This window comes from Gallus gallus, chromosome 2 (assembly GCF_016699485.2).
Source record: "Gallus gallus isolate bGalGal1 chromosome 2, bGalGal1.mat.broiler.GRCg7b, whole genome shotgun sequence".
Lineage (NCBI taxonomy): Eukaryota > Metazoa > Chordata > Aves > Galliformes > Phasianidae > Gallus > Gallus gallus.
The window spans coordinates 14,047,796-14,073,618 of NC_052533.1; the positions used below are offsets into that span (position 1 = coordinate 14,047,796).

Below are 25,823 nucleotides of genomic sequence, written 5' to 3' on the forward strand. Positions count from 1 at the left end.
GATGGAGCCCTGCACAGCCTGATCTGGTGCCTGATGGAGTGGTTGGCAACCCTGCCCACAGCAGTGGGGTTGGATCTAGATGATCTTTAAGGTCCTTTCCATCCCAAGCTGTCCTGTGATCTCAGCTCTCCAGGGTGACCAACCCCTTAGCCCATATCAGTCACCTTGGGCCCAGTTATGTTAGAGACACAAAGAGAATAATTTACCATGAGTTCTCTCTTTATTCTCAGGACAACTTCGTTTTTGCATCCAAACCAAAACACTTCCATTCTTAACATCTGCTGAACTCCCACATGTGTTTTGCATTCTCTAAAAATTGAAAGGCATCTGGCAATGTATTTTCCTCAGGTTAACCTTAACAGTCATCCATCTTTATTGCTCTGATGCAGTTGTTTACACGTGCATGCACACACAAGCGTGCATAAAGTGCTTGTATGTAAATATGATAGTGATTAGTTATTAGACATGACAAGTAATGTCTAAGTAATGTTATCTTAATTTAGAACTATTAACCAAACTACAGTGCATAATGTAGAGGAATCCACTCCTTTATAGTAATTTGTGCTCTCACAATTAATGAGATCCTTACTACTTCATTCTAAAAGATTATTTTGAGGAATAGTAAAGTGCAGTAATGGCTTTTGCTGCTCTTCTTTTAACGTAGTTTCCTCCCAGACAGATAACTGATTGTCAGTGTCTTTAACTCTCATTTTGGATGTTGCTTAGTGGCATAACACCTTTCAGGTTCAGCTTAGGTTTTCAGTCCTGCCCACAGTAAATTGCTTATTGCAAGATTATGTTCAGACTTCTCCGAGTATGCTGGATTTTACTTCAGAATATGTATAGCTCGCTGGCTCAACACAGTCTCCAGGTAGGATTGCTCTACTAAGATGGCATCTCGCAACTTTCACATGTGGAAAAAGGTTGTCTGTTCTAAGTGTATCAGAAACTATGCAGTTCCACCCATAAGCTGTGGTATGTAATCAGTTAGAAAGAAAACAGTAGATCCCTTACTTACAGACTAGTTCAGATGCTAGTCTGGTAGGCAAAGGCTTTCAAATGTATAGCATAGGACAGTGTTTTGATGTACTGACTATGCATTAAATTGCACCTAGTTTGATCACTTTTGATCACAAATCCTTTGCATGTGTTTTTATCATTCCAGCCTGCCATATGGTGTATGGCCTTCACAAAGCGGATCGTGAAATAGAAGAGTGCAGTAAGCTGTATCTCACTAGGGAACGTAACTTCTGGCATGGATCTCTTAACTGAATTTCCTTCTGATTTATATCACTGTTTTTTGTTCGTTTGCTTTTGCTGAGTTGTTAAATTATGTAATCATGTTCCCAACTTGGTATTCAGCGCAGCTTCATAAACAAGTATGCTGATACGAATGAAGAGCCAGTGTGGCCACAGAGAATCACAGAATGGCTTGGTTTGAAAGGGACCATAAAGATCATCTGGTTCCAACCTCCCTGCTGTGGGCAGAGACATTTTCTGCTGAACAATGTTGCCCACAGCCCCCTCCTGGCCTTGAACACTTAAGGGGAATCCACAGCTTCTCTGGGCAACCTGTTCCAGGGCCTCACCACCCTCTGAGTGAAAAATTTCCCCCACTTTCTAACCTAAATCTCCCACCTTTTAGTTTAAAACTGTTCCCCCTTGTCCTAAAACTCTCAGACTACGCCCCTTAGGTATTGTAGGGCCACAGTGAGGCCTCCCCAGAGCCCGCTCTTCTCCAGGTTAAACAGTCCCAGCTCCCTTGGCCTTTCCTTGTAGAAGTGCTGCAGCCCTCTGAGCATCCTCATGGCTTCTTCTGGACCTGCACCAACAACTCTGTGTCTTTCTTGTGCTGGGGGCCCCAGGCCTGGACATAGTACTCCAGGACCTTCTCTGCAGGGCTTCTTCCACTGAGTCCTTCCAGTCTGCACTCAACCTCTGGATCATGGAAGCCTGTACTTCATCCTCCTCATCTTGCCTATCCCATACCATAGCTTCAGTATCTGTTCCACGATCTTCCCATTCATAGAGCTGAAATTCTCTCACCTGTATTTCCCTGAGACTTCCTTTCTACCCTTCTTAAAAAAGGGAGTGATGTTTCCATTTTTTCTAGTCATTGGAGACTTTGCCTGACTGCCATGAATTTTCATCTCCATCAAAGAGCACCAGGTCCAGTGATGTTTCACCTCTTACTGGCTTGTTTCATATCTGGACCAGGAAGATGTCCTCAGTGCATTTCAGGAGCCTCCTGGATTGCTTACAGCCTGTTGTATTGCTTTCCCAGCAGATATCTGGATATCTGCTGAAATCCCCCGTCAGGATGAGAGCCTGTGAGCACAGAGCCTCTTGTAGCTGAAGAAAGAGAGCTTCAATAACAAGCTTTCTTTGACCGTGTGGCCCGTAGTAGATCCTGACCTCCAGATGTCCTTTATTGGTCCAGTCCCTAATTTTAACCCACGAACTCTCAGCCTGATCATGCGTGTTTCTCAGAGGCAGCTCTTTGCAATCCATCCATTTCTTAACACAGAGGGTAACTCCCCCAAGACTCCTTCCCTGCATATCTCTTCTAGAAAGCTCATAGCCTTGGACTGCAGGATTCCACTCGTGATTTGTCTCATCACATTTCTGCAATAGCAGTTAGGTTGCAGTTTCCTAACTGCAGCATGGCTTCCACCTCCTGCTGCTTGTTTCCCATGCTGTGTGCATTGGTGTAGAGGCACTCCAGCTGGGCTGTCAGCAGTGTTATATTTACAGAGGAGCCCTCCCTAATTCCTTGGGGGCAATTCGCAGGTATTTCCCTGCTGCTTCCTAAAGTGTTATTGTTCCAGTTTGTCTTTATCACTCAGAAGTACATCCCATTCCTCTGCTGAATCTAGATCATAGCTCTGCTGATCAGCCCGGCCAGCTCACTGCCCAGAACACACTTGCTCCACCTGGCTGGATTTGGTGCCCCACCTGGTATCAACATGCCCAGCCCCTCAAAGAAGTGTCAGAGCAGGACCTCAGTATCTTAAGCCAGTATTGTTAATGAAGGCAACGCGTTACAAAACCACAGTCTCATGCTCAGAGTGCATGACAGCTATTGGTCATAATGCAAAATAAGATTCTCTTCTGCCTTCTGCAAGTAGTTTTAAAATGTGAAATCCGTTGATTGCACGGTAATTCCTTACTCAATTTAAAGTGTGGCCACTTGCAACAAACTGAAACTTCAGATTTTCTTGCCAATTTCTGCATTTCTGTTCTGAATGGTGAAGACAGTTCTGAAGCACTGCTTTACGAGACGTTGCTATAAGATGCCGTTCATGAGAATAGTTGTCTTTGGTTCTATAGTGGAAAAAACACATGCTCGTGCTTAGCACTTCCCACTTTCTGATTTTATCAGGCTGTTATATCTCCAAATTAAAAAATAAAGATAAAAAAATAAAAAATAGGCAACTTAGGAATCTAAAGGATTGCTTTTACTGCTAGGTGTTGAGTGGGAACAGAAATAAAATAACTGCTGTAATATCCCTTCTCAGCTCTTTTGTATTCTGAAGTGTAAACTGAAAGCGCTTACAGAAAAATAAAAGGTAATGTAAATAGTTGGTCTTGCAGTACATGTACCTTCCCATTCACTACAGAATCAAACGTTTGTCAGGTTTACATACATATCTATGTATGTGTGTATAGATAAATATATACACACACACGTATATAAAAGATGAAGAACTTTCCTTCTCCTTGAGACAAGAGTTGAGGAACAGAGACTGACTCAATTGCTACTTCAGATTATGATTTACTAAGAACTTCAGGCAAGCTTTCTACCTGCTGCATCTTGACCATGGATTCCTAAAATAACTAGGTGAATATACCATTCTTTGAGATATCAAAGCTATGAGACACTAAATAATGTTTCAGAAAATGGCATAAGATACTGTAGGCATTCTATACCAGCTTTGTAGTGTGGTGTCTGAACACTTTAAATATGTTTGACAGTTCCATTATCTCTTCTAGAACAGGTAGTTGACATCAGCAGAGAAGGTGAAATTCACTGTGAATTACATCAATTCATTTATGGTTGAAATCTTTATGCTGTTAAGATAATTTCCATATACAACCACTTACTACTGTAGTGTGACTTTTCATAAAATGAATAACCTTTAGTGTCATATTTGCGTACACTTATCTCATCTTAATTCCAACTGCGAGCACTTCACCAAGATGACTTAAATGAATATAGCTATTTGTAGCTATGTAAAGCATAAAAAAAGATAGCTGATGATTAAACTTGAACATGAGCATTACTAGCAAATGTAAGCCGGAAATATGCATACAGAGTCCATTGGCTCTTACTATAGGATGAAAGAACCACCTGCACTTTTATGAATACCCCAGGAGTAAGTCATTCTGGAACGAAACCAAAGTATGGCAATTTCATAGTGGACTTTTTCTCAATACATGATTACTGAAAATAGAGAAAAAAATATCAAGGATATGTTTTATCAGTATGGGGTAGTCACCCTTTACAGAGCTAAGAGGCAAAAAACGGCTTATCAAAATTGCTATACAATGAAACGATAAATGAGTGAGTTCTACAGCAGTAGGAACTGGGTGTAAGATAGACCCAGAGTGAGAAAAAAATAGGAATTCCAAATATCGATGGCTGTGTAAATTAGCATCGAACTTAGTGTACATAGCACATTCCTCAGTTAGTGAAACGTGGTAGTATCTTCTATAACAACTGTTCTAAATGGTTGGTGAATGAGAAACTTGTTTTACCTTTAATATGTTCTACTTTTAAACTTCTGCTCTGGTTTTAAGTAAGTGCAGGAAAAGTGCGGCCATATGTATGGGATTTCTGACATCAGCTTGACTTCTTGGGGGGCGCAGAGTACTCTTCCAATGAGGCTGGAGAGTGGAATGACATCAGATGTTCACAGTTAATACTACTTACTGTTGTGAAGATCTATTTCCTCACTCACATATGTAATATTAGCTTTTACAATATATGAGTCCGCCTCTGTACTGTTCTTGATTTCAACCTTTGTCTTCTCTATATTCCACCTACCTTTTTATAATTGGAGATAAACTAATTAAAAAGAAAATATTAAAAACTGAGAATATAAGTTATACACCTTTCTCCTTACATTTTATATCCTTAAACTATGGAACTGCTTGATTCCAGAAAGCACCAAAAGTGATGTGCACCACTGAAGCCATAAGGCCTTCATGCATGGCTATATCACAAACACTGTTAGGATGGGAGACAGTACTGAATACCTGCTCGGGAGACAACCCACGTTTAATGACCCATGCTACTGCAAGCCTTTTGGTTTTGACTCCAAGAAATTTTAATCTACAAAACAAGATAAATGATGAATTGTCAACTAAACAGCAGTAACAATAACAACAACAAAAAGCTGCCAGGTTTCGTATAGAATTAGAAACAAAATAGAAAGTTAAGTAATTAGGCTTCATAAACCCAAGTGAGGTGCTGTAAGAGACCACTGTCTGTAGCTGTGTGGAACAAACTGCTGGATCTCCTCCCGTGATGCTCAGTCTGAATGTAGTAGTGTTGATTGCATGTTGAAATCTGCTTTTATTTTACCATCTAGTCCGATGATAGATTAAAACTGTTGTGCAGAGTTCTTTCTTTTTGGTAAGGCTCATTTTTAAATACAATTTCTTTGAGATCATAAATAGATAGAGTATTGAAGAAAAGTCTCTGATGTTACAGAACTATTTTCATCTGTTTGTTAAAAAAAGAAGAAGAAGAAGAAACCCTCCTCAGGGTTTCAAATGATTGCATTCATTACATTTCACTTCCCTCGCAGGTCATTAATTTTCACTTTTTCAAATGGATACCATACACTTTCTCAACTTTAACCTAGAGAAAGACTGCATTATGCTGGCCTAACATGCTGCTTGTTCATTTAATCAACCGAACAACACAGCGTAAAAAGATCATCTTTTTACGTACATCTTTTGTACGTTAAAATTTAGTATAAATGCATTTATTTGTTGTTTTTACGATTAAGGGAAAAACAGTGCTTTGCTGCAGCAGCTACATTTACACTTACTGATCTTTTACGGAGAGCTGTCAAAGCCTTTGGGTTGTTATGCAAAACACGATACCAATTTTAGATTGACTGCTGTCAGAGAGCAGCGCTGATGTCTACAAATGTAATGTAAAAGCACTTCGGTAAATGTCACCAAAATGGCAAAATGTAAAATATATCTGCATGTGCTAACAGAGAGGGAGGTAAAATAGAAACATCCATCAGTCTGTTTTAACACCTGCTTCTGAAAAGCTCTGTGCTGTTCCTGGTATCACCTTTGCAGACCAGAAATGGGTGCTGATGTTGCGTTGCTTTGGAATACCCTTGTTCTCAAATCACAGTTCTCATCACCAGCGAATTAATTAAGGTGATTTTGAGGTCTAATCAGGTTCTGCCACAAAATAGTTGGACAGTATTTTATTGGTAAAACATTAAAAGCCGATGAGTACGAGAGCTTCAGGCCAACATTTCATCGTAATGCATCCTGTTTGTGTCCAAGTGTTATTGTCCGTTCTGCACGCTCTGCACTTTTCTTCATCCCATAGCGGGGTTAGAAATGCAAAGGTCAATTAAGGATAAGCTGAAACTTGAGTATTCTTTCTATATAGTTGAGGATGTTTTCTGTACTTTGCTTTTTGTTACGTACTGTTTTTCTTTCATCAGTGCAAGTGGAGAGTCATACATAATTGCCTGATTTTTTGCTTCGCTTCCAGGTGTTTCATTTTCATTGGGTGTTTGAGGTCAAAGCCCATGCACGACAGTGTGCTGCTATTTATCTTTTTCATTGCCTCATCTGTCTGCTATTTGGATAAACTAAATTATTCAGTATTTGTTGAAAACTCTGTACAAGTTTTATATGCAATTTATTTGAGGATTACTATTTCCAGCTAGGGAACGCTTACGCTTTAGAATTAGCATAAAAAGCAAGATGCAATTTTTGCATTTGGCTTTGCTGTAATTACTGAAGCACAGATGAATCCAACTATACTCTTTGGTTCATACCAGCATCCTTGCAAAACCGAGCAAACGAAGTATTTTAAAGCGTTCTTCCCAGCGGCTCTCTTGCCCTGCATGGCCCGTTCGCCGTGCAGACAGAGCTCCCCGTCCCGGGGGCCGGAGACTGCAGGTGAAGCAGCTCCACGCTCCTGCCGGGAGGTCAGACATGCAGGCTTAAAAGATTAGCAAATGAATCGAGTCCTTTTTCTGGTTGTACATCCTTTTTTCCCCTAAAGTTCCACTTTAATATGTGGTAGAGAAAGAACGGGTTTTGGCTACTGCATCTCATAAACAGAAGCGGACTATGATGTTTTGCTTCAAATGTGGAGGAATACGTAAATTCAAACGGTGTTCTCGTTCTTGTAAAACTACCCTAAAGCGTGTTGTGATTTAACTGCGGGGCTGCAATTACGGTGCGGTACGACGCGGAGTCGTAACGCGGATAGGCGCTCGTAGCGCTCCTCGAATCGGTGACTGCAGCGCTGGGCACGGAGAAGTGCGGTGTGACCCGTATAAGGCTGCTCTGGGGCAGCCCCGGGAGATGTTACTGAGAGAAAGGGGGCTCGGGACGTCCCGTCCCGCTTAGAAGAGTGCTGGTGCGGGTAACGGAGCGATCGCTTCAATGCGAGCAGGAGTGAGGGCAGTTCACGTGTGCGCACTTCAGCGCTCCAACTGCCGCTCGCAGCTCCTCGCGTCGCGGGGCCGTGACCGCGTTTCTGCCTCCGTGAGCGCGACCGTGCGCTGGGGTCAGCGGGAGGCGGTGGGCCCGTGGGGGCGGGCAGGGCTGCCGCGGGGCTCGGGGCGCCGTTCCCCTCAGACGGCCGTGGAACCCCGCGGGCGCCGCTGCGGCCGTTGGTGGGGGCGCCGCGCTCTGAGGTGAACGGGCGGCCCCACCGCCGCCGGCCCTGAGGGGTAAGTGAGCGAGCGAGGGAGTGAGGCGCTCGGAACGGGCTGCCCCGGCCGCTCTCCGGCGACGGGAACGGCCGGGTGGTACTACCCCTTCTCCCCAGCGTCCCGGGGCGGGCTGCGGGTCTGTCAGGGGAAGGCTTCCCCTCGGGAGGCAGCGGCCGAGCCTCCTCGCGAACGGCTGTCGCCCTCCCCGCGGCAGCGCCCGTCCCGCCGGGTCGCGAGAGAGCGGCGGCGGCGCCCGGTGCCGGCAGCAGCGCCCCGTGCCCGCCGCCGCCGGCCGCTGCGAGCTCTCCCCGCGCTGCCGTGCCCGCGCTCCCGTGCCCGCGCCGCGCGCTCTCTCCCCCGGGCGGCGCTGTGCCCGCGCCCCTGCGCGATGCAGTGTGGGAATGGCTGTGGCGCTGGGGTTGGCTGAAAGAGGCGGCCAGTCGAGGTTTAATGTCCGCCATGTTGGCCGTGGCGTATTGAGCGGAGCCGGAGCGGCGGAGGAGCGGAGCCAGCGCCCAGCCCAGCCGGCGCCGCCGGGCCCCGTGTCGGAGCGCGCCCCGCCCCGCCGGGGGAGCCGCGGTCTCTCCATGAGAGCGCTCGGCGGGGTCCGGCTCTCAGCTCGGAGCGCTCTTGCTGTCGCCCCCCCCTCCCCAGCCGGAGCCGCCATCGCCGCCTAACATGAGCAAACTGTCGTTCCGGGCCCGGGCGCTGGACGCGTCCAAGCCGCTGCCCGTCTTCCGCTGCGAGGATCTGCCCGACTTGGCCGAATATGCCTCCATTAACCGGGCCGTGCCGCAGATGCCCACGGGCATGGAGAAGGAAGAGGAGTCGGTATGTGAGACCCCCCCCCCCACCCCCCCCGGCCGGGTCCCTCCATCCCCCCCGCACCCGGGGCCCCCACCTTCGCCTCTGCGCAAGCACAAAATGGCCGCCATCTTCTCCCCGCTCTCCCCGCCCGCCGGGAAGGGGGGGGGGGGGAGGGAGCTGGGGAGGGAAAGCGCGGAGCCCCGCTGCCCCCCGCCGCGCCCGCCCCCAGGGCTCTCCCACGGGCCCCGCTCCCCCCGGCCCGCGCCCCGGGGCGGCTCGCGGTCCTCCGGCGGGGCCCCGAAAGGCACAAAGGGCGTCACGTGACCCCGCGCCCGGCCGCCATTTTGTCTCCTGCTTCTTGGAACGGGCCTGGTGCGGCAGCGGCGCAGAGACGGGGCCCGGCGCTGCCGCGCGGCTCCACGAGGTGGCGCTGCCGAGCCGGGCCCCGCCGCAGGGGGCGCCAGGAAGTTGTGGCGGCCGCCGCGGGAGCGCGCGTCGGCCCGGGCCGCGCTGGGGGCGGCGGGAGAGAGCGCTGCGGGCGCGGCCGGCCCCGCCGCGAGGCGCTGTCCCCGCGCACGTGTCGGCGCGGAAGAAATGGGAAGGGCTCTGTGTGTTTGTTGGAAGGCTCGCGGGTGCCGCGAGACGCGCGCGGCCTCAGCGAGGCCGAACTCTCGTTGCGTGGCTCGTGTGCTCGCGGGACCTGCCGCCTCCCGCGCAGCGCGGCCGTCCCTGAGGGGCTCGGAGCTTACACCGCGTCCGTCCCGGCAGCGCGGCGCGATGCAGCGCCCGGTTACTGCACCGCTGGGTGCCCCGCGCAGGTGTTCCTGCTGGCACTGCCCGTAGTTCTCTGTGTGTTTTTAAGTTTTTCATACAGTCGGTTTTCCCCATCAGCACATGAAGTGCAGCGGGCGGGAGCCGCAGCACCACCAGCAGGGCTTCGGTCTGTGAGAAGCACGGACGTAACAACTCTGTGCCCCTGCAGCTCGGTTTGCTGTCAGGCTGCCATTCGCTGTGAAGTTCTGTGCTTCCAGATGTAGCGAACTCCGGGCCGCTTGTCGATGATATCAACGTGTGTGGGTTCTGCACAGGTACTCTGCTGTGCCGAGTCAGCTGGTGCTGTGAGTTTTTATGGGGCACCAAGGAGGATGAATGATTCCTAGAGGGTGCTGCCTTTGGTGCGTTGCTGTCTCCATTCAGTAACTGCTCCGGGGTTTTTGCTTTCCCTTCTGTGTCAGTGCCTGTCACTTAATGTAGATTTAAGGACTATTTCAAAGCCCTGTGTGCATCACGAATAACTGTACATCCGCAGAACTGTATATTGTGTTGGAGGTCTGCTTGTTGTTTTGTTGTTGTAACCATGAAGTAGCAGTGTTCAGGCACTAAGTCTTGTGCTGAGGTATACTTCCCTTGTGAAAGAATGAAGGCTATTCTGACCCAGTGCATGTGCATTCTGACCTGAGAGCCCACTTAATTTCTGCTTGCCCCAGAATCCTAAAATTTGTTTATGAGTTGCTCACTGAGTTTATGTTTCGGTGAGCAGGTAGCCACGTGTGCATGTGTTCTTGTGTAAATGTCAGACAACTGTTTTTCACTGTTTACTTAGCAGTTATAAACTGTTGGGATAGAAAATTACATGGGATATCTATTTGTCTGCTATAAACCCACAGATATGTACTAGCTAAGGAAGAGTAGTCACAAGAGAGGGAAAACTGTTAAACATTAATTATAGGACTTTGTTTCTGTGGTTACGGCGATGCTTTTGTTTGCAAAATGAAGCTTTGAGGGTTAAACTCTAGAGCTGTAGGTGCAAGTAAACACTTTATGTGGTTAGCTTGCTCATGCCTTTGTTCTAAATGCGTGTGCGTGCACATACATGCACAGACACACCCCCAGGAGAAATCTATTCCCTACCAGTAAACACAGGTGTCTTCCTGAGTCCTTTTAGTGGCTTCTTACATAAAACGGTTGGCGTTGAACTCTTCCTACTTCTTTCTGCAGACTTGCCAAATTTCCTTCCTTCTCTCATAGCACTCCACTGAGTTTTCCCCTGGGCTTTGGAGCGGTGTTGGCAATGGAGGGGAACAGCGATCTGCTGAAGTTGTGGTGGATGTCATGGGTGCGATGCCCTGCTGCGTTCTCCTACCTGAATTTTGTGCCACGCAGGATTTTGGGAAGTTGGAAGTTGTTTGTAGTATGTAGCAACAGAAGGCTTGGTTAACCGTTTTCTTGTAATGCTTAATGAAATAATGGACATGATCCATTTCTTTAGAGACAGATGGCAAAGCCTTCTCAAGAATCTGGGGGGAGAGGAGGGCGGGCATCTACAATAAATTTTATAACTAGGCTTGTGACATTGCTTTGAGTTTTGCATAAATGTAATTTTAAATGAACACAAAGTTGGAGTTTAGAGCTCTTCTCTTGACAAAATAACTTTCCCTAGGGAAAAATGCAATCAGAGGTTTAATAATCAAGCGTTGAGTCACAAGATATTTAAATGACTAATGAGTGTTTTGATGCACCGAAAAGAATCTATTTTGCTTCCCTTTCATCTTAGCTTTCTCCCATCCTGTTCCTACAAAGAATAAATATGGAAAATAGGACTTTATGATTATCAGAACTTGAAACTTCAGATGAGCAGTGATGTTTTGTAAGAGTCTTCTGAAAGCAAAAAATAAAAACCCTTGTACATGCTAAAATATGGAGCAGATAGTGGAGGTATAGCAGCTGTTACAAAGGCGTGACAACCCAGCAGCTAAAAGTGATAACCCTGCTACCGAGCACAAAAGCTGTACTTTACTTACTAAGTCAGAAGTTCAGTCAGCCGTTTTGTTTGGAGGCAAAAGCCTTGAGAGTGAAGTGCTGTTAGGCCTACAGGCAGGTGGTGCTGGGAGCTGCTGACTGATAACTGTGTTCTGACAGTTGGTTTAGCTCCCAAGTTCCTTTGGTAAACACGTGGCTGTTGCTAAATCTAAGAGACCAGAAACAATCAGGAGATGTGTGCGTCTCTTAAATGTTAGCCTTCAAAATGTAAGGACCTTCTTACGCAATACTGAACATCCACTGCGTTATCTCAGAATCTTGTTTTTAAGCTAAGTGCATCCTTAGTGCAGGGATTTGAGCAGTCACAGAGCAGGGCACTGTTAATACTGTAGCAAAGCAGATTCGAGTACCAAGTTCAATTCATAACTAACTGAACTAACATAAATAACAGATCTGTTGGTCATTTGGGAGGGGTTTTTCTCTCAAGATGTTAATTTGTGTGGCCTGTGTTGTTTTTTGTTTGGTTGGTTTTTGCTTTATCTTTTGAACTGGCAGTTCAGATTTCAGGCTGGAATATAAGGGAGATGGCAAAGCACAGCCATGATAACTGAAGTTACTTGAGAAAAGTTACTTTTCAGTAGTTCTCTCAAGAGGCTGAGGCTTCTCAGCATGTTCACTGCTGTGTTTTATGAAGAAGTCATGCATAGCTTTACAAGCTTTACTACGTATGTGTTGCAGTGTACATCACTGCAGTAAATAACAGTCCATATTCATCAGGGCATGGAAATCATTGTGTTTTGTTTTCTTTGGGTGTGTTTGTTATCCTGATGTACGTGCTGATATAACTCTGGTTATAGTAAGGTATTTAATGTGGTATTTCGATTTAGCCTGTGTACACTAAAGTCTGTGCAAGGTAGTTGAACATGCTTCACCAGGTGGAGTTTGTCCCAGTGTCCACCTCTGTGTGTTGAGGTAGAGGGGAGGGTATCCGTGGTGATAGCCCTGTTGCTTTATTGTGTTACTCTTAACTTTCTGTTCTAACAAAGCTCATGGTTCAGTGGTTAATCTCTGCCCTCTTCTTAACTATTCGTTATCCTGTGAGGCTGCTTTTCCTGGTCAGAGTTGCTAATAGCTGAAACAATTAAGCACCCCGAGTCTGAAATGATAAACTGTGGAACTGCTTGTTTGGTTCTGACTGTTTTCCTTGGCAGGTCTGTTGTAATGCAACGAATGCACAGAAAGTGGAATTAAGTCTGTGCGTGCCGTTGTCAGTGGCACATTCTATCGTACTGTTTTATCTGGTGTTAGAATAAACAGTTGACATAGCTGAAAACTTGTTTTGGATGTTTTTAAACCTGCAGTTGCGGTTCTCTTCCCTGCCCCAGCGTGGGAGATGTTGAAGGGAAGCTTACTTAATAAAATGTTGTTATTAGGCATCCCTAATGATTATTTCCTGATACAACCATGACCATGCAGTATTTTCAAAATGTTACCTACAAGCTGGTGGAGGTGAGCTAATGTTCATTCAAATGCTTTGGGATGTTTGGAATTTATTCTCTTGCGGAAGACGTGTTATTTAGCAGAGCACAGAGTTAATTTCACCTTTACCCAGTTGGGTCAGGCTCAGATATTGAGTCCTCTCCATAAAACTTCCTTGATCACAGCTACTGTAGCCGTTCTCCAGGCAGTGCATGCAGAAAAATGCATCCTTCTTGCAAATCCATGCTGAAAGCTTTGGGAAGCTGGTGTATCCAGGCTGTAGCACGTCAAGAAACGTGGAGGTGTGGCACTGAGGGACATGGTTTAGTGGGCATGGTGTGATGCATCGACAGACTAGCTCATCTTAGAGGTCTTCTTTAACGTCAGCGATCCTGTGACTGTCTTGCTGCTGGTACAGCTGTTTTCCACCTTCTCAAGGGAAGAAGCCGGTATAGAACGTAGCAGATGTGGCCCATAAGTCACCATCTCAGCCTCGCTGTATTCAAACATGAGTGAATCAAGTGTATAGCTGGGGCATGGTGAGTCAGTGTAGGGGAAGTTTTTTAGTTTACGTACTTGAGTTTCACTGGAGAGCCTATTATCTTTTCTGGTTAGGATGTACTTAACGCTTAAGAAGCTGCATCCTCTATCTGCCTTCTTGGAAGTTTGTGTTTTCTTCTAATGAAATATCCGTATCCATGGCACTTCAGTACTCTTAAAGTAAAATAATCATACCTTGCTGATGTATGGTTCACCAATACAAGTGCTCTTGGATATTGTGGGGGCGGTCAGAGTGGAATGAATGCAAGATCGTGACAGGTACTGTAACTGAATCATTAGTTTCAAGTCTCTTTTCTTTTATGTTCCAAAACACCATGTATTCAGCTAGGAACAAGTAGAGAAAACAGCCGGGGGATTTAACTAACAGTTGGTCTAGAAATTGTCATATGTGGCCTGTTGGTATCAGCTCATCAGCATGACAATCCTCTGCTGCCTTGGGAGTTGCGAGCAGAGGATTGTCGTGCTGATGAGTTGATAATGCGGCGGTGGTTGTCACAGTAAACAGAGAGTGGTGAAGGTGCTGTGCTGTAGTGCTGTGTTGGAAACACATACTTCAGGTTCTCGAATACCATTCTGTATGCTGTCTCTGATCACGAGTGTCTTTTAGAAATCAGAAGCTCCGAATTCTGTTCTGAAATACAGGGGAATGTCATTCATACTGTAGAGGATGTGAATTAGCCAAGTCCTTTTAGAAGGATTTCAAACTGGGACACACTTGTGTTCCAACAGGGAGCTGTTCTGTTTCACATCTGTTCGTCTTCCATTAAAAAATACTGTATATTAAGGAAACTCCTTCTAAAACTCTTCCAGAAGAGTTAAGTTTAGAGCAGTCTCGAGGGATTAGTTTGACATAGTCATACTGAAGTTATTTTTAACCTTTTCTTGGTTTCCTAGTAATTGTGCGTAGAGGGCCCCTGTGACAGCAGTGCTTTTAGTATAGCACAGTAACCTACTTTGAGCCTGTGGTTCATGTTCAGGCTTAAAATAGGCTAGTCAGATTCAGAGAGTTTTTACTTGGGATGGTTAGTCTTCAGAAGAGATTAAACCTCTCATTCAACTTCTTTGTATTAAGATTGAAAAACTAACAGAGTTAAGTCTGTGGGCTGTACTGTTAATAGCACAAGAAGGAAGAGAACTAATGGGGTGCTGGAGAAGGGGTGCCTATTTCGGAATGTGCTTCAGGGCTTTGTAAGGCCAGGTTTGTATGGGGTGGTTTTACCTCCTGGCAATTCTCACGTTCTCTATTGAGGAGGAGATTCGTAATGTTACCTTCACAGTTGGTCTTTTTTTGATGTGTTATGTCATGTAATAGACTTCAGCAAACGAACAGGTATTAATTGTATGCAGTGGAATATTCGTTATTAATAGTAAAAGGGGATGATAATTCAGTAATTCAAATGTTTGAGGATCACAGTGTCTTTGTATTTCTTTTGATTTTAGTAGCCAAAATCTTGTTTAATTTCAGTAGAACTTAAATAGCCCACAGGAACCTGCCTAATGCTTGATCCCAGGTAGTAAAACAGCGTGGTGTGGCACGCTCCTCAGGGTGGTAATCTGTGTTTGCATATATAAAACACTCATCTTGTCACTGTCTCAGCTGTTACGTTACAGTTACATGGTCATACTCGTTAGTAGTGTCTGCATTTGTCATTACCAGTTAGCCAAGTATTCAAGGTGAGGTCTGCACATGCCTGGAAGTGAATGGCTTACTTTTCCGAGTCACTGTTTTTAGGAGCGTGTGTGTGTGCCAATCTGCTCCCAGAGCACTGTGCTGTCGCTTAACGGCTTCAGGTATCTGTAATAAGTTGCTTGTTCTTTTTCCGCTTCATTTGTGCTTTTATTTCTCTAAGAGGAAAGACAGATGTCCAGGAATGCATCAAATGACTCATGCGTCAGAATAGAGATCCCGGTGGTTGTCTGTATATAACCTCTTCCTGTTTAATGAGCCCTTACACATGCTTGTCTGTCCTTGCCGGCAGTGTCTGTATTTCTCAGCTGTATGTTGTAGGACTCGAGCAGTTCTGGGAGGGGCTCTCTGCTTAAACAGATACGTGACAGTCAATTGAGGGTGAAATAAATGTTTGAAACCTTCTGGTCTGCCTTTCTGTTCAAGCACAGGTGCTGTCAGTAAGAGAGGAAGCAATCCTCGTATGGCTGAAGTGCCACTCTGAAAGATTGATTTCCTTTCTATTTAATCAGAAGTTAAGAAATTCACACTTCTTGAATTGAAATGGAAACTTTGAAGAGGGTTGTTGTTGGAAGGGGTTTCTTGCCACTATCCAAAGTGTTGTTGCATCTTGGTACGGAATTGAGCGGTTGACAGTTGAAAGGTTAGATTGATAGGGTAAAATGGAGCTGGTCGAAATACAGTGATTAAGTGTCTTTCATTTTACGTTTGCACCTTTATACCAGTATCACAACTTGAAGGTTATTCCTTCCTAGTTCTGAATAGAAATTAGGGTTCTAGTGTTCTGCCTGGACTTGCAAACTTGTTTAAGGAGAGAGATTTGTAGTGAAGACTGCCCTATGTGTGCAGTTAATGCTATTGAGCACGTTCTAATTGGAAAGGTTGTGGTCTGCAGATGGTTTGCTGATCAGGTCTGCAGAGCATGTGGCTGTGAGGAAGGTGTTAGTATGGAAAGTTGACTTCTGCATGGGATTCTGTTTTCAGATACTACTTAAATTGAGATGTTTATAATGAAAGCATACTGATCATGGGTTAAAAGTACAGAACCTACTTTGGAAAGGAACGAAGAGTACAGGTAACGCTTGAATAACTGATCTGTGGTGTCTTGCCCCACGTGACCTTCCGGGTGTAGGTAGGGAAACACCTGGTGTAACTTGATGAGTATTTTCCTTCTGTTCCAGTCATTATGGTCCTGTGTTGGTATGTCTGCACAGTACCTGACATCCTTTTTTTTCTCAGATGTAGCTTTCTGACGTCTCATTCTTTTCTGTTGCTAAATTCTGTAGTTGTCCTTGTGAAGTTTCTTCATAACACTGGAGATGAAATAGTATTCCTGGTTTCTCTTGTGTGCTTGTTTTCTCTTGGGAAGTGCAGCTTGTCTAGGCTGCAGATGTAATTTTCACTCTCCCACCTCCATCCCATATTAGTATGCCACCGAGATGTGCCCTGCATATCTTGTTGATGTATGGTTTTTCTCACTTCTTGTAAGTCCTAAGTAATTCTGGAAGAGAGCAAATCCTGCAACATCGTAATTTAGCATGTAGTATTTACACTGTGGTAACCACATCCCAGGCTGGATGTGGCTCTGGGCAGCCTGGTCTAGCAGTTGGTGACCCTGCACATAGCAGGGGGGTTGAAACTCCATGATCATTGTGGTCCTTTTCAACCCAGGCCACTTCATGATTTTATGACCCTAGGTATAGCTCAGAGAATATGTGGGATTAAAGCTAGGGCACACAGTGCTTTTGTTCCTACATTGAGGAGGAGTGGAGATGTGGGGTAGCTAAGAGCCAGCTCAGCACTGCGGCACTTCGGTGTTCTGTTACTGGATTGCTTTAAGTGGATTACTCCTACAGTGCTATTAAATCCTGCAGGTGCTTATGAAGAAGTTTATGCAGTCTTCAGTTGCTCTTTTTTTCCTCATTTATTTTCTTTGCTTATGTGTGTTTATGGTTGAAAGTGATAACCTGTTTGCTCTCCCTTTCTGTTTGTTAGAAGGAAGTTAGGACTAATATTAGCTGTTTGTGATGAGGATGCTGTTGTTGTGGAGTGGGGCAAAGTACTGTGAGACTTGAGCTGCTGGGACCAAGGCAGTTCAGTATTCATAGTCCATCTCAGGCAGCTGATACATTTCATCATGTTAAAACTTGAACAGTCTTTGTGGCAACAGACAAGACTTCAGGTGTTTGGATGTGAGGGGAAAGAACTTGAGCTACCAAAACTGAAGTGGAACGGGTGTTTTTGGTGCTTTTTTTTATCAGGTAGCGTGACTTTTTCAATTAGGAAAAAGTGTGTTTGTGTGGAAAGTCAGCACAATATCGATAGCTGAAAACTTCAGTCAGAGCTGTAGGATAGAAGTGATAAGCAGAACTTTGTTCTGCCTGTTTGTGCTGTGTGGCTGTCCTGTATATGTGTACTTTCTCTGAGGAGTCCTGTCTTGAAAGATGCTCACGAGTGTCCTTAGTGATGGCTATGTATTAAAAACAGTTGGAACAGAAACCAGTGAGCTTTCTGGTGTTGTTCAAGCTGTACTGAAGGGAGTTGCTGTGCAGTTCAGCATTAACTCTTATGTGTGTTTTAGTTTTCCCTGGCATTAGCGTTCTCATAGCAGAAAGATGTTGAGCTGAAAAATGGTAGTTTTTAAATCTGACTTCTGTTTGGGAGGATTAACTAGCTTTTAGGTAGTTGAAGTATGGGCTATAGAAATAACTGGTCCTGAACAGACCAACATACCCTTGGGTACGATTAGGAAATCTGGAGAAGCTGTTGAGAAGAGAAACCGAAGTGCTCGTGGTGAGCTCTTGTTACTGAGAGCAGTGGACACAAATGACTGACTGGCTCTATAACTTGTAGGTGTTACATCCAAGGGTACAGTGCGTGGTTAGTGCAGCAGGAAGGTAGCAGCTTTGTCGTACGGAGTGCCCAGGCCCTCTGGAAAAGCACTCATGGATATTCCTACTGATAACTAAAACTAAAGCCTGTGAAGACTGAGCTCTCAATTTGCTTGTTGATTTGCTTCAGCAGGAAAATGTCCCTGGGTGTGATTTGGTCACCTCGTTATTTTTGGATGTTGTAACTTCCAAATGGTTTAACTCTCCAGTTGGAAAATTAGAAGCAAGGTATCCACCACTGTATCTTCGTTTGTGCCAAGCTGTAGGTTTTTCTGCTGTAAGGTCATGTGGGTGGGGAACGGGAAAGAATTTGGATGTTTTCCGTGGTCAGTCTTCTCACGAACATCACCATCCTGTGTTTCAGCAATCTAAGCTTCACCTCATCTTCGACCTGTGCTCAGGGGGACTCTAGATAAGAGCACTTCTTGTTAGTAAAAAAGATGAAGTGGTGAAGTTGTTAGGCCTGGAGGTCGAGTCTCTTATCCAGAACTGGTTTGTGCTGTGGTCAGGAGCGTATGTGTAGTTCACTTCTGTGTTTATAATGAACATTTGTCTAGTTCTTGTGGCTTCTTCTGCCATTAACAATGTGTGTAATGCTGCGGTGTCCTTTCTCTTCAGCTCATCACAGTAGCTGAAAAGCATACTGTTAAAAACTTTGGTTTTTCATGCTTGATAAATATGAATTGCCTACTTCAATGACATAAAACAGCTAAGCAGTAGTTGTTGCTGAGGGTTTGAAGGAAGCCAAGCCACCAGCTTAGCAGGCAGCGCTGTCTGTGTGGGTGGCACTGCTGTCTGAGGTCCTAAGCCAGCTTTTGGCAGCGGTATTGTTTCCAGACAGGGAGAGAGCATCATCTTACTCTGGCGTATTGCTGCTGAACTGACTCTGCTGGGTCACATCATCATAGTACTGAGCGGATGGAAGAAGCAAGAGCACGGTGCCTTGTGCTTAGGTAGTAAGTGATTCTTTTTCACTTACCTGCATGGAAAAAAATAAAATGTGCCGAAGGAAAAGGCCACACAATACCGTGTGTGGGAGAGCCTCCAGTAGGTGATGGCGGAAACCAGCGTGCCATCACAAGTGCCCAGGGATGCAAACATAAAAGGGTTGAAAAACCTTCTAGGTGTCTTCAAGCTATTACTACAAAGTGTTCTCAAGTGTTAGAAGGAAACACCTTCCAGACTGTGTTTTAGTGATGTCTTGTTGATTTTTCTAACTTATTTATTTGTGATAGCAAAGTGGCAAGTACTTAGTTGTTGCTGTTAGAATTTCTTGTTAACAACATCATTTCACTGTTATGCTGAGGTTTGTTTTGTTTTTCCCCCACCTTGCATTAGAAATGTCATCTCTCTTTTCTATTGATGGGTTATTACTTGGTGCTTTATTTTCAACGTGATGAAAAATGCAGGAGTTGCAAAGGATGATAGTGTAGTGTGGTAAACAGTATGAAATCAACATTATAATTGGTAATTCAAAGGCAGCTCCTATTTTTGCTCTCTAAAAATACGTGCAGGATCAGGTTCATAGTTTTCAAGACACCAACTGTATTTATTTAGCAGATGCTAATACAGTGTGGCTAAAATACTCCTTGTGCAGAAAGGCTGTGATGAACTGATAGGGAATACAGCATCTTACTTGCAGCCTGTGGTAGCCTGTGTAAGGGGAGGTGGTCAGAGAGGGTTGCTGGGTGATAGAATGTTTTCTTAAGTCCCTGAAGTAGGTTTTTCCACTGATACGCAGACTGCTTTTTTGGCACAAAGTTTTAAAATGTCTGTAAGACATATGTAACTTAAATGTATACAGCAAAGCATGCTTATTCGTACCTGTCCAACTTTATGCCATGTCTCCAGGAGTTACCTATTAAGAATGTAGTGGTCTGCAGCCACACGTCTGGTGGAGAAATGGGCCCAGTGTTGTGTGTTGTGCCCCGCATACGGGTGTTATAATTATGTTTTGGGTGGGTTATGACTGTTCTCCCTTGGAGAGGTGGAGCGAATAACATGTATCCGTTCTTCCAGAGATGGGATATATTCAGTCTGTGCTATGGGTACAGGCCTGTGCAATAGGTAGGAGTGGAGGTTTGAAGAATACCAGAAAAGCATAGCATTTATTTTTTTCTTTTTTTTTTATGTCTTTAGCAAGTGAAGGTCACAGGAGACCTGAATGCTGGAAAAGTGAAAGGCATTAAAATGGCACTTCCCTTTCAAAAGGGCAGGTGAAACCTAGTGTCAAACAGGCAGCATAGTCCAAACTTACTGACATCTCCTTGTACATCACATCCAGGAATCATGCTTTGTCTCAATCGCACACTTAACTCTCAGTGTGTACACAGCACATAACCGTGATGGTTACAGCACAGTGAGCTTATGAGCTTTGGGAAGTGCTTGGCCTTGCAGCAACCTTTCCTATCCAACCTCTGTTCTTCCTGCATCCCTCCCCATCTCTGTGTGACTTTGGCTTCCCACCTGTCTCAGTTGCTCAGTGTTTATATCAGACTTGGTTTTAAGTTTGATTGTATTTGCACATAAAAGGTCATGAATTTGGAATGCCACTCTGTCTTGTTTTTTACAGGCAGTCTAAATAAACTTGGAGATTACGAGACACTAAGAATAACTGACCTATAAAGAATAATGACTTTGCACCTGACTCATACTGTGTGTAGTGCTCTGTCTTTCAAAATGCACTTTCACTGGTCAGGAAACATTTAAGTTCTATTTCGTGTGATCCTTCCTGCTTCATACAGGCTGCAGGGAGCATCTTTGTGCATTCGGAGGTAGCTGTGTTCCTTCTGAGCCAAGAAAGTGTCTAAATCTGTAGACTGGCGGAGTGAAGACTGATATGTGCAGCAGGAAGCGCACAGATAAGCGCATCACAGCTCTGATCTTCGGGAAGTCTATTTTAAGTTATTCACTGTTGCACCTGTCATTGTCGCTACTGAAGAAGCACTCTTCTTTTTCTGTGGCATCAGACCTGAAATGACGATCTGTTGAGTGTTGTGAACACAGAAGCTAATACGAAATGCAATAGAAAAGTATCAATGGGTATTAATTGCATTTTCATTAGCATGCTTTGACAAAATGTAGCTGGTTGCCCCAGTTGTATACCGGTAGCTAGGTGGGTTTTTCCTTAATACACACCCCATGCTTTGAACTCAACACCTCTCTTCTGGTCTTTTTGTTTTATAGAAGACTTATTTGAGTTTTGACATATCTTAGCAACTATCTCAATACTTTTGTTGCCCCAGGATGGGGAAAATCTTTCTCTTATTTAAAGAGTTAGAAACTATAGCATGCATTCTTCTCTCTTCTTAAGAAGAACAAGTAGTGGTTTGGGGGAATGTGAGATGGGCACATGGATATCGCTGGGGCCGTAGCAGTGATGGCAGGGCTATGGCTGGGTGTGCCCTGGGCAGCCTGCGTGCTGCTGCAGCCCGTGGCTCTGCTCAGTGCTGAGAGGTGGTTTCCTTCCACTGCTGTGTGAGGTCTTAAACTGAGGAAGAAAGTACTTAAACAGTGGATACTGTGGAAACAATGAAAGTGTGCTTGTGTGTAAGTGGCTGAGTTTCAGTCCTGAGTGTGATTCACCCTGTGCTTGTTCTGTGGGCTTGCTTTTTTCCCTGTAGGACTGAAAGGGAGCGCTACGTGTTTGTTAGCAGATTTTGGAAATAAAATATAATGAGCTTGAGATTCCAAGGGGATGCTCTGGAAGGTTCTTCTGCTTGTTTTATTGTCTTAATTACAGTATACGAGCTTTTTAAAGTCAAAATGTGTCTGTGACTGTTCTTAGCAAGTGCTGGGTTTTGAAGGCTGTGAAAGCAGGCTTTAGCGCTGGGCTATCTGACTGGTGCTGAGCCTTACCACTGAACGCACGTTCACTTGGATGTTAGTGCTCTGCTTTCTTGGTGATGGTTTAATGCTTTGCTGTCTCCTCATACACTGAATGTTTTACTGAATTCAAGTTCGGTATTAATCAAATTTTATTACTGCTTAAATGTGAATGACTTCTTGAGGTAATGAAACTGTACTTTACAGAAGAGGTGTAGGTAAACTTGCCAATATAGTAAACATGAGGTAGTCTTTAAGGAAAATACGGATGTTGTAGTTCTGTGATACAGATCCGTGGGTGGGTAAACACTTTTTCTCCTAACCAAAAATGAGATACCCAGAAACCTTCTTAGTGTCTGTCACACCTCTTTGACTCTAGAGTTGTGTAACACACTGCTCTGGAAGCTCACAGAAGGAATACTTCAGTACTGAAGACTGAAACAGACTTCCCACTGTCTGCTAAGCCATGGCTCAGGGGGTGTGTGGCTGTGAAGGCACAGCTCCTGTTCTTGTGGTACTTCTTACAGTCTTTGGTAGGGATACCCATGGGTTCCTTCTTGAGACACTGCATTAGGCAGAACGCTCCTTTGATAAAATGTGCGCTCTGTCTTGCATGGAGTTACCTGAGCTCTTGCTGCATTCTTTAAAGAGCTTGGTTACTGGTAGTGCCTCTAATTTAGACTAGCTCAGCCAACCAGAGATTGGGCACTTGTTATTTAAAGTCCTTGGCACTACCTGGTCTTGCACAAGTTGGTGTCTTAGGGAGCTGACCTTCAAGTTCCTGGTAATGTTAAGTTCTACAGTCTTACTGTTGGAAACGCTGAAGGAAAAGTAGTGGTCCTGGGTCTTTTTCTTGGGCTTTTCTTTTTTTAACAAAAGAAACCAAATCCTGTTCTTACTCTGAGGAAAGCTAAGGCTTGGAGCAGATGTGTCTCTAGGAAGCTGTTAATTCCTTGGTTTGTGTACTTAAGGTTGTGGAAGGGAATAGTTTTAAGCCTTCAGTAGAGAGATACTGGAGAGAAGTAGGTGCTCCTCGAACTACATGTTACAGATTTTGCTGCCTGGTGTTTTCCAGTGCCGTACCTGCCTTGTTTCTGTACCACCATCAGGTTGATTAGTGAATGAGCCTGAAGATATGCCTTCTCCGCAGAGGAGAAAGTGTTGATTTAATGAGGAACAGTTGAAGTCTGAGCAGCAGTTCCTGTGGAAGAAGTTGGTATTTTCCCTCATAGATGAAGTAGGAAACTGTGAGAGAAAGATAGTATGAAAGTTGATCCAAGCTTTTTGAGCCTCATTAGCTATCTAAAAGTAGATTTATAATCTGTCCTGAACTTCTGGTGCTGTGTAGGGTATTCTGCCATGGCACACTGTGTGAGTAGTTCTGACACCCTGTCCCTGTTGGAACACAGCCCTGTGTTCATGTGAGTGTTAGTTCTGTGCAGCACAGTAGTGAAGCACAATAGAGACTGGTTTCCTGTGTTATTTATTACCTTGTTATTCACATGACTTATTCTTAAACAGTGCTCACTGCTGTTACTGCTAAAGTAAGGGCCTTGTTTTCCAGCGTTTGTGTTAGTTTAAGTGTTGGTTTTTTGCCATTCAGAAGTATTGGAGTGGTTGGTAGGACTGCTGACACAGTCATGTTCAAGCACAGGACAAGATTGTTGCATCCAGGTTTTTTGTTAGGAAACAGGATACGATTTTCTTGTGAGTCAGCTAATGACAAGATCTTGAAGTTCCCCTTGCGTACTCTTGACATAAAGATTGACTTAAGCTGGCTGGAAGTTCTGACAACAGGTGGCTCCATTTTTAAGAGCTTTTCTCCATCCTGTGTAAGCTGTATTGTAGAAGCTGTACTTGGGTGAACAGGACGATAAGTTTGTTTTCTGGTACAGTCTGGTTAGTTCAGTAATATGGGTTCAGAGCTTCTTTATACCCTTTCTAATCCTTCATTTAGTATTCTGTTCAGTATGGATGACTGAAATGGCTTTGGTGCATTACAGACTCAGAAATGACAATGATGCAGTTGGGACAACCAGCAGGCTGGGGTTAGGAAGGGCACTTGAGGTGTGCGGCTGTATCCGGGGTCCTATGAGACGTGGCCGTGTGGTGAAGTCGCAGGGGATAGACTGAGCTGGTTTATGTGTTTCTGCCGAACAGAGGCACGCTCATAGCTTGCTCTGAGCCACTCTTGTTGTTTGTCTCTGCTCATCTTGTTCCACGGTGATTTGGAATAGGAAGCTAATCTTTATTTGGTGAAAGTAGATCACTCTTGAAGCGTTGCCCTGTGTGTTTTCTGCTCCCCTACCACCAATCGCGGAACAAACAGCCAACAGAACATGTAAGTAATTCCTGTACAGAAGCACAGAAGAAAGATGGTTTTCTTCTTTTCCCAAGAAAAGGGCGCTCTGTGTGTGCTCCTGGAAGTGCCCGATGTGAGCACTGGGAAAGCAGTACGTGAAGATGCTCAAGACTGTGTGGGTGACCTCATTTTTAACCGGTGTTCCAGATTGAAATACTAAGAACTACCAAGGTTTCTTGATCGTTTGTTAATTACAAATGTGTGGTTTTTTTTGAAGTACAATTAGATTATATTTCACTGAGCAGGTGTTTTAAATTGGGATTTGTAGCAGCTATCTAATTATTCTAGTAATTAGTGGAATCTTCCTTAATTGCCTACTCATGAGACTGACATCCGTTGATTAAGAGGAGTGATCTGCATAGTTTTTCCCCATGTTTGGAATATAAAGGGACATTTGTAGGCTCTGCCATAGTAATGAGCACAAATTTCTTTTCTGCACGGAATGATTCAGGGCATTGAGAGATCGTGCAGCTTCAGTCATTAGGAGATGTTTACCTGACGTCTGTACGCACAAGTACCCCTAACAGAAAGATGGCTTAACAACTGCTTGTTGCCCAGGCTTTACTTTTCAGACCAGACTTTGCTTTTCTAAATCTACAGTGTACTTTAGGACGCATCGCAAGGGAGAGCATGGAACATCACTGTGCTGCTTGGTTGGCCCACAGTACTTGTTGACCCATTTCGGTCATGTGTTCTTATTGTGGTCAAATGTTGTGGAAATATTTACATGTTACATGATATTCATATACCTGGAGTCAGGAGAGTGGAAGCTGCTTATGCGCTTGCCTGCATAACTATTGCATTGCCATTATCAAAGGTCAGATCTTTGAGCTGGTATTCAGGATCTCTGTGACTCAGAGATTGGTGCAACTCAGGATGACAGGGGTGACTTTGGAGGTCTTCAACAGCAGTTGTTTGGAAACGAACTTGTCAGAACTTCATTGCTGTTTTGCATGTTATGTGTAACTGAATATGCATGGGAGGTAGTAAAAAGGAATGTGCACGGTCTTGCTTTTGTAATAAGCTTGTGGCTTATGAAGAACTGAGCGGGTTTGCTTCCAGTCCTGGAAGCTGCTGAAGCTACTTGCTGTTTTAAATATTAGAAACATTGAAAGGAGACCTGGGGCATCTCTGGACAGTTTGCATTGATCCAAGGTGGATGTTATACGTTGGCTTGTGTATTCTGTGCCTTTGCTTGCAGCTTTGCGGGCACTTGTCAGTCCCTGTGTGGGCCTTTCCTATTGCAGTGGCAGAGAGTTGCCTCCTGGAGTGCCACAGAAATGCATTGCTGTGCCTGGGCTGGCTCTGGGGAGGGCCAAGTAGAGATAGGAGAATTAAAGGCAGGCATATGGCAGAACTGATTAGCTTAATTTTTATGCGTGTAATTCTCCAAGGTCACTCTATGCTCCTCCCAGTCTTTCATGTAAACTAATGATTGTGTAGTAGGTTGCAGAGCAACTAAAGAGCTGTTAGCAAGAGGAGGTTGAGTGGGGCAGTTAGGTTGGTGTACTCCGTTCTGTTGC

The 25,823-nt window shown here is 44.7% G+C and overlaps 1 protein-coding gene and 1 non-coding gene across 12 annotated transcripts in view; both read left to right on the forward strand.

The window, feature by feature from the left end:
* EPC1 (enhancer of polycomb homolog 1) overlaps positions 1 to 25,823 on the forward strand; it is a 58,810-nt gene that overhangs the window by 6,975 nt on the left and 26,012 nt on the right. For 7 of the 11 annotated variants that reach the window (XR_005855976.2, XR_005855977.2, XM_418573.8 and 4 more), the window contains exon 1: positions 8,371 to 8,759. The exons of the other annotated variants lie outside the window; for them this stretch is intronic. Coding sequence is in view for 5 of the 7 variants with exons in the window: in XM_418573.8 (XP_418573.3) it covers positions 8,607 to 8,759 (153 nt within the window). In the remaining 2 variants the exon portion in view is untranslated. Of the gene's footprint in view, positions 1 to 8,370; positions 8,760 to 25,823 lie in introns of those variants that run through there. 11 annotated transcript variants of the gene reach the window in all.
* MIR1768 (microRNA 1768) lies at positions 13,936 to 14,012 on the forward strand. Its single transcript, NR_035269.2, has one exon. It is a non-coding gene; the product is annotated as a microRNA 1768 (primary transcript).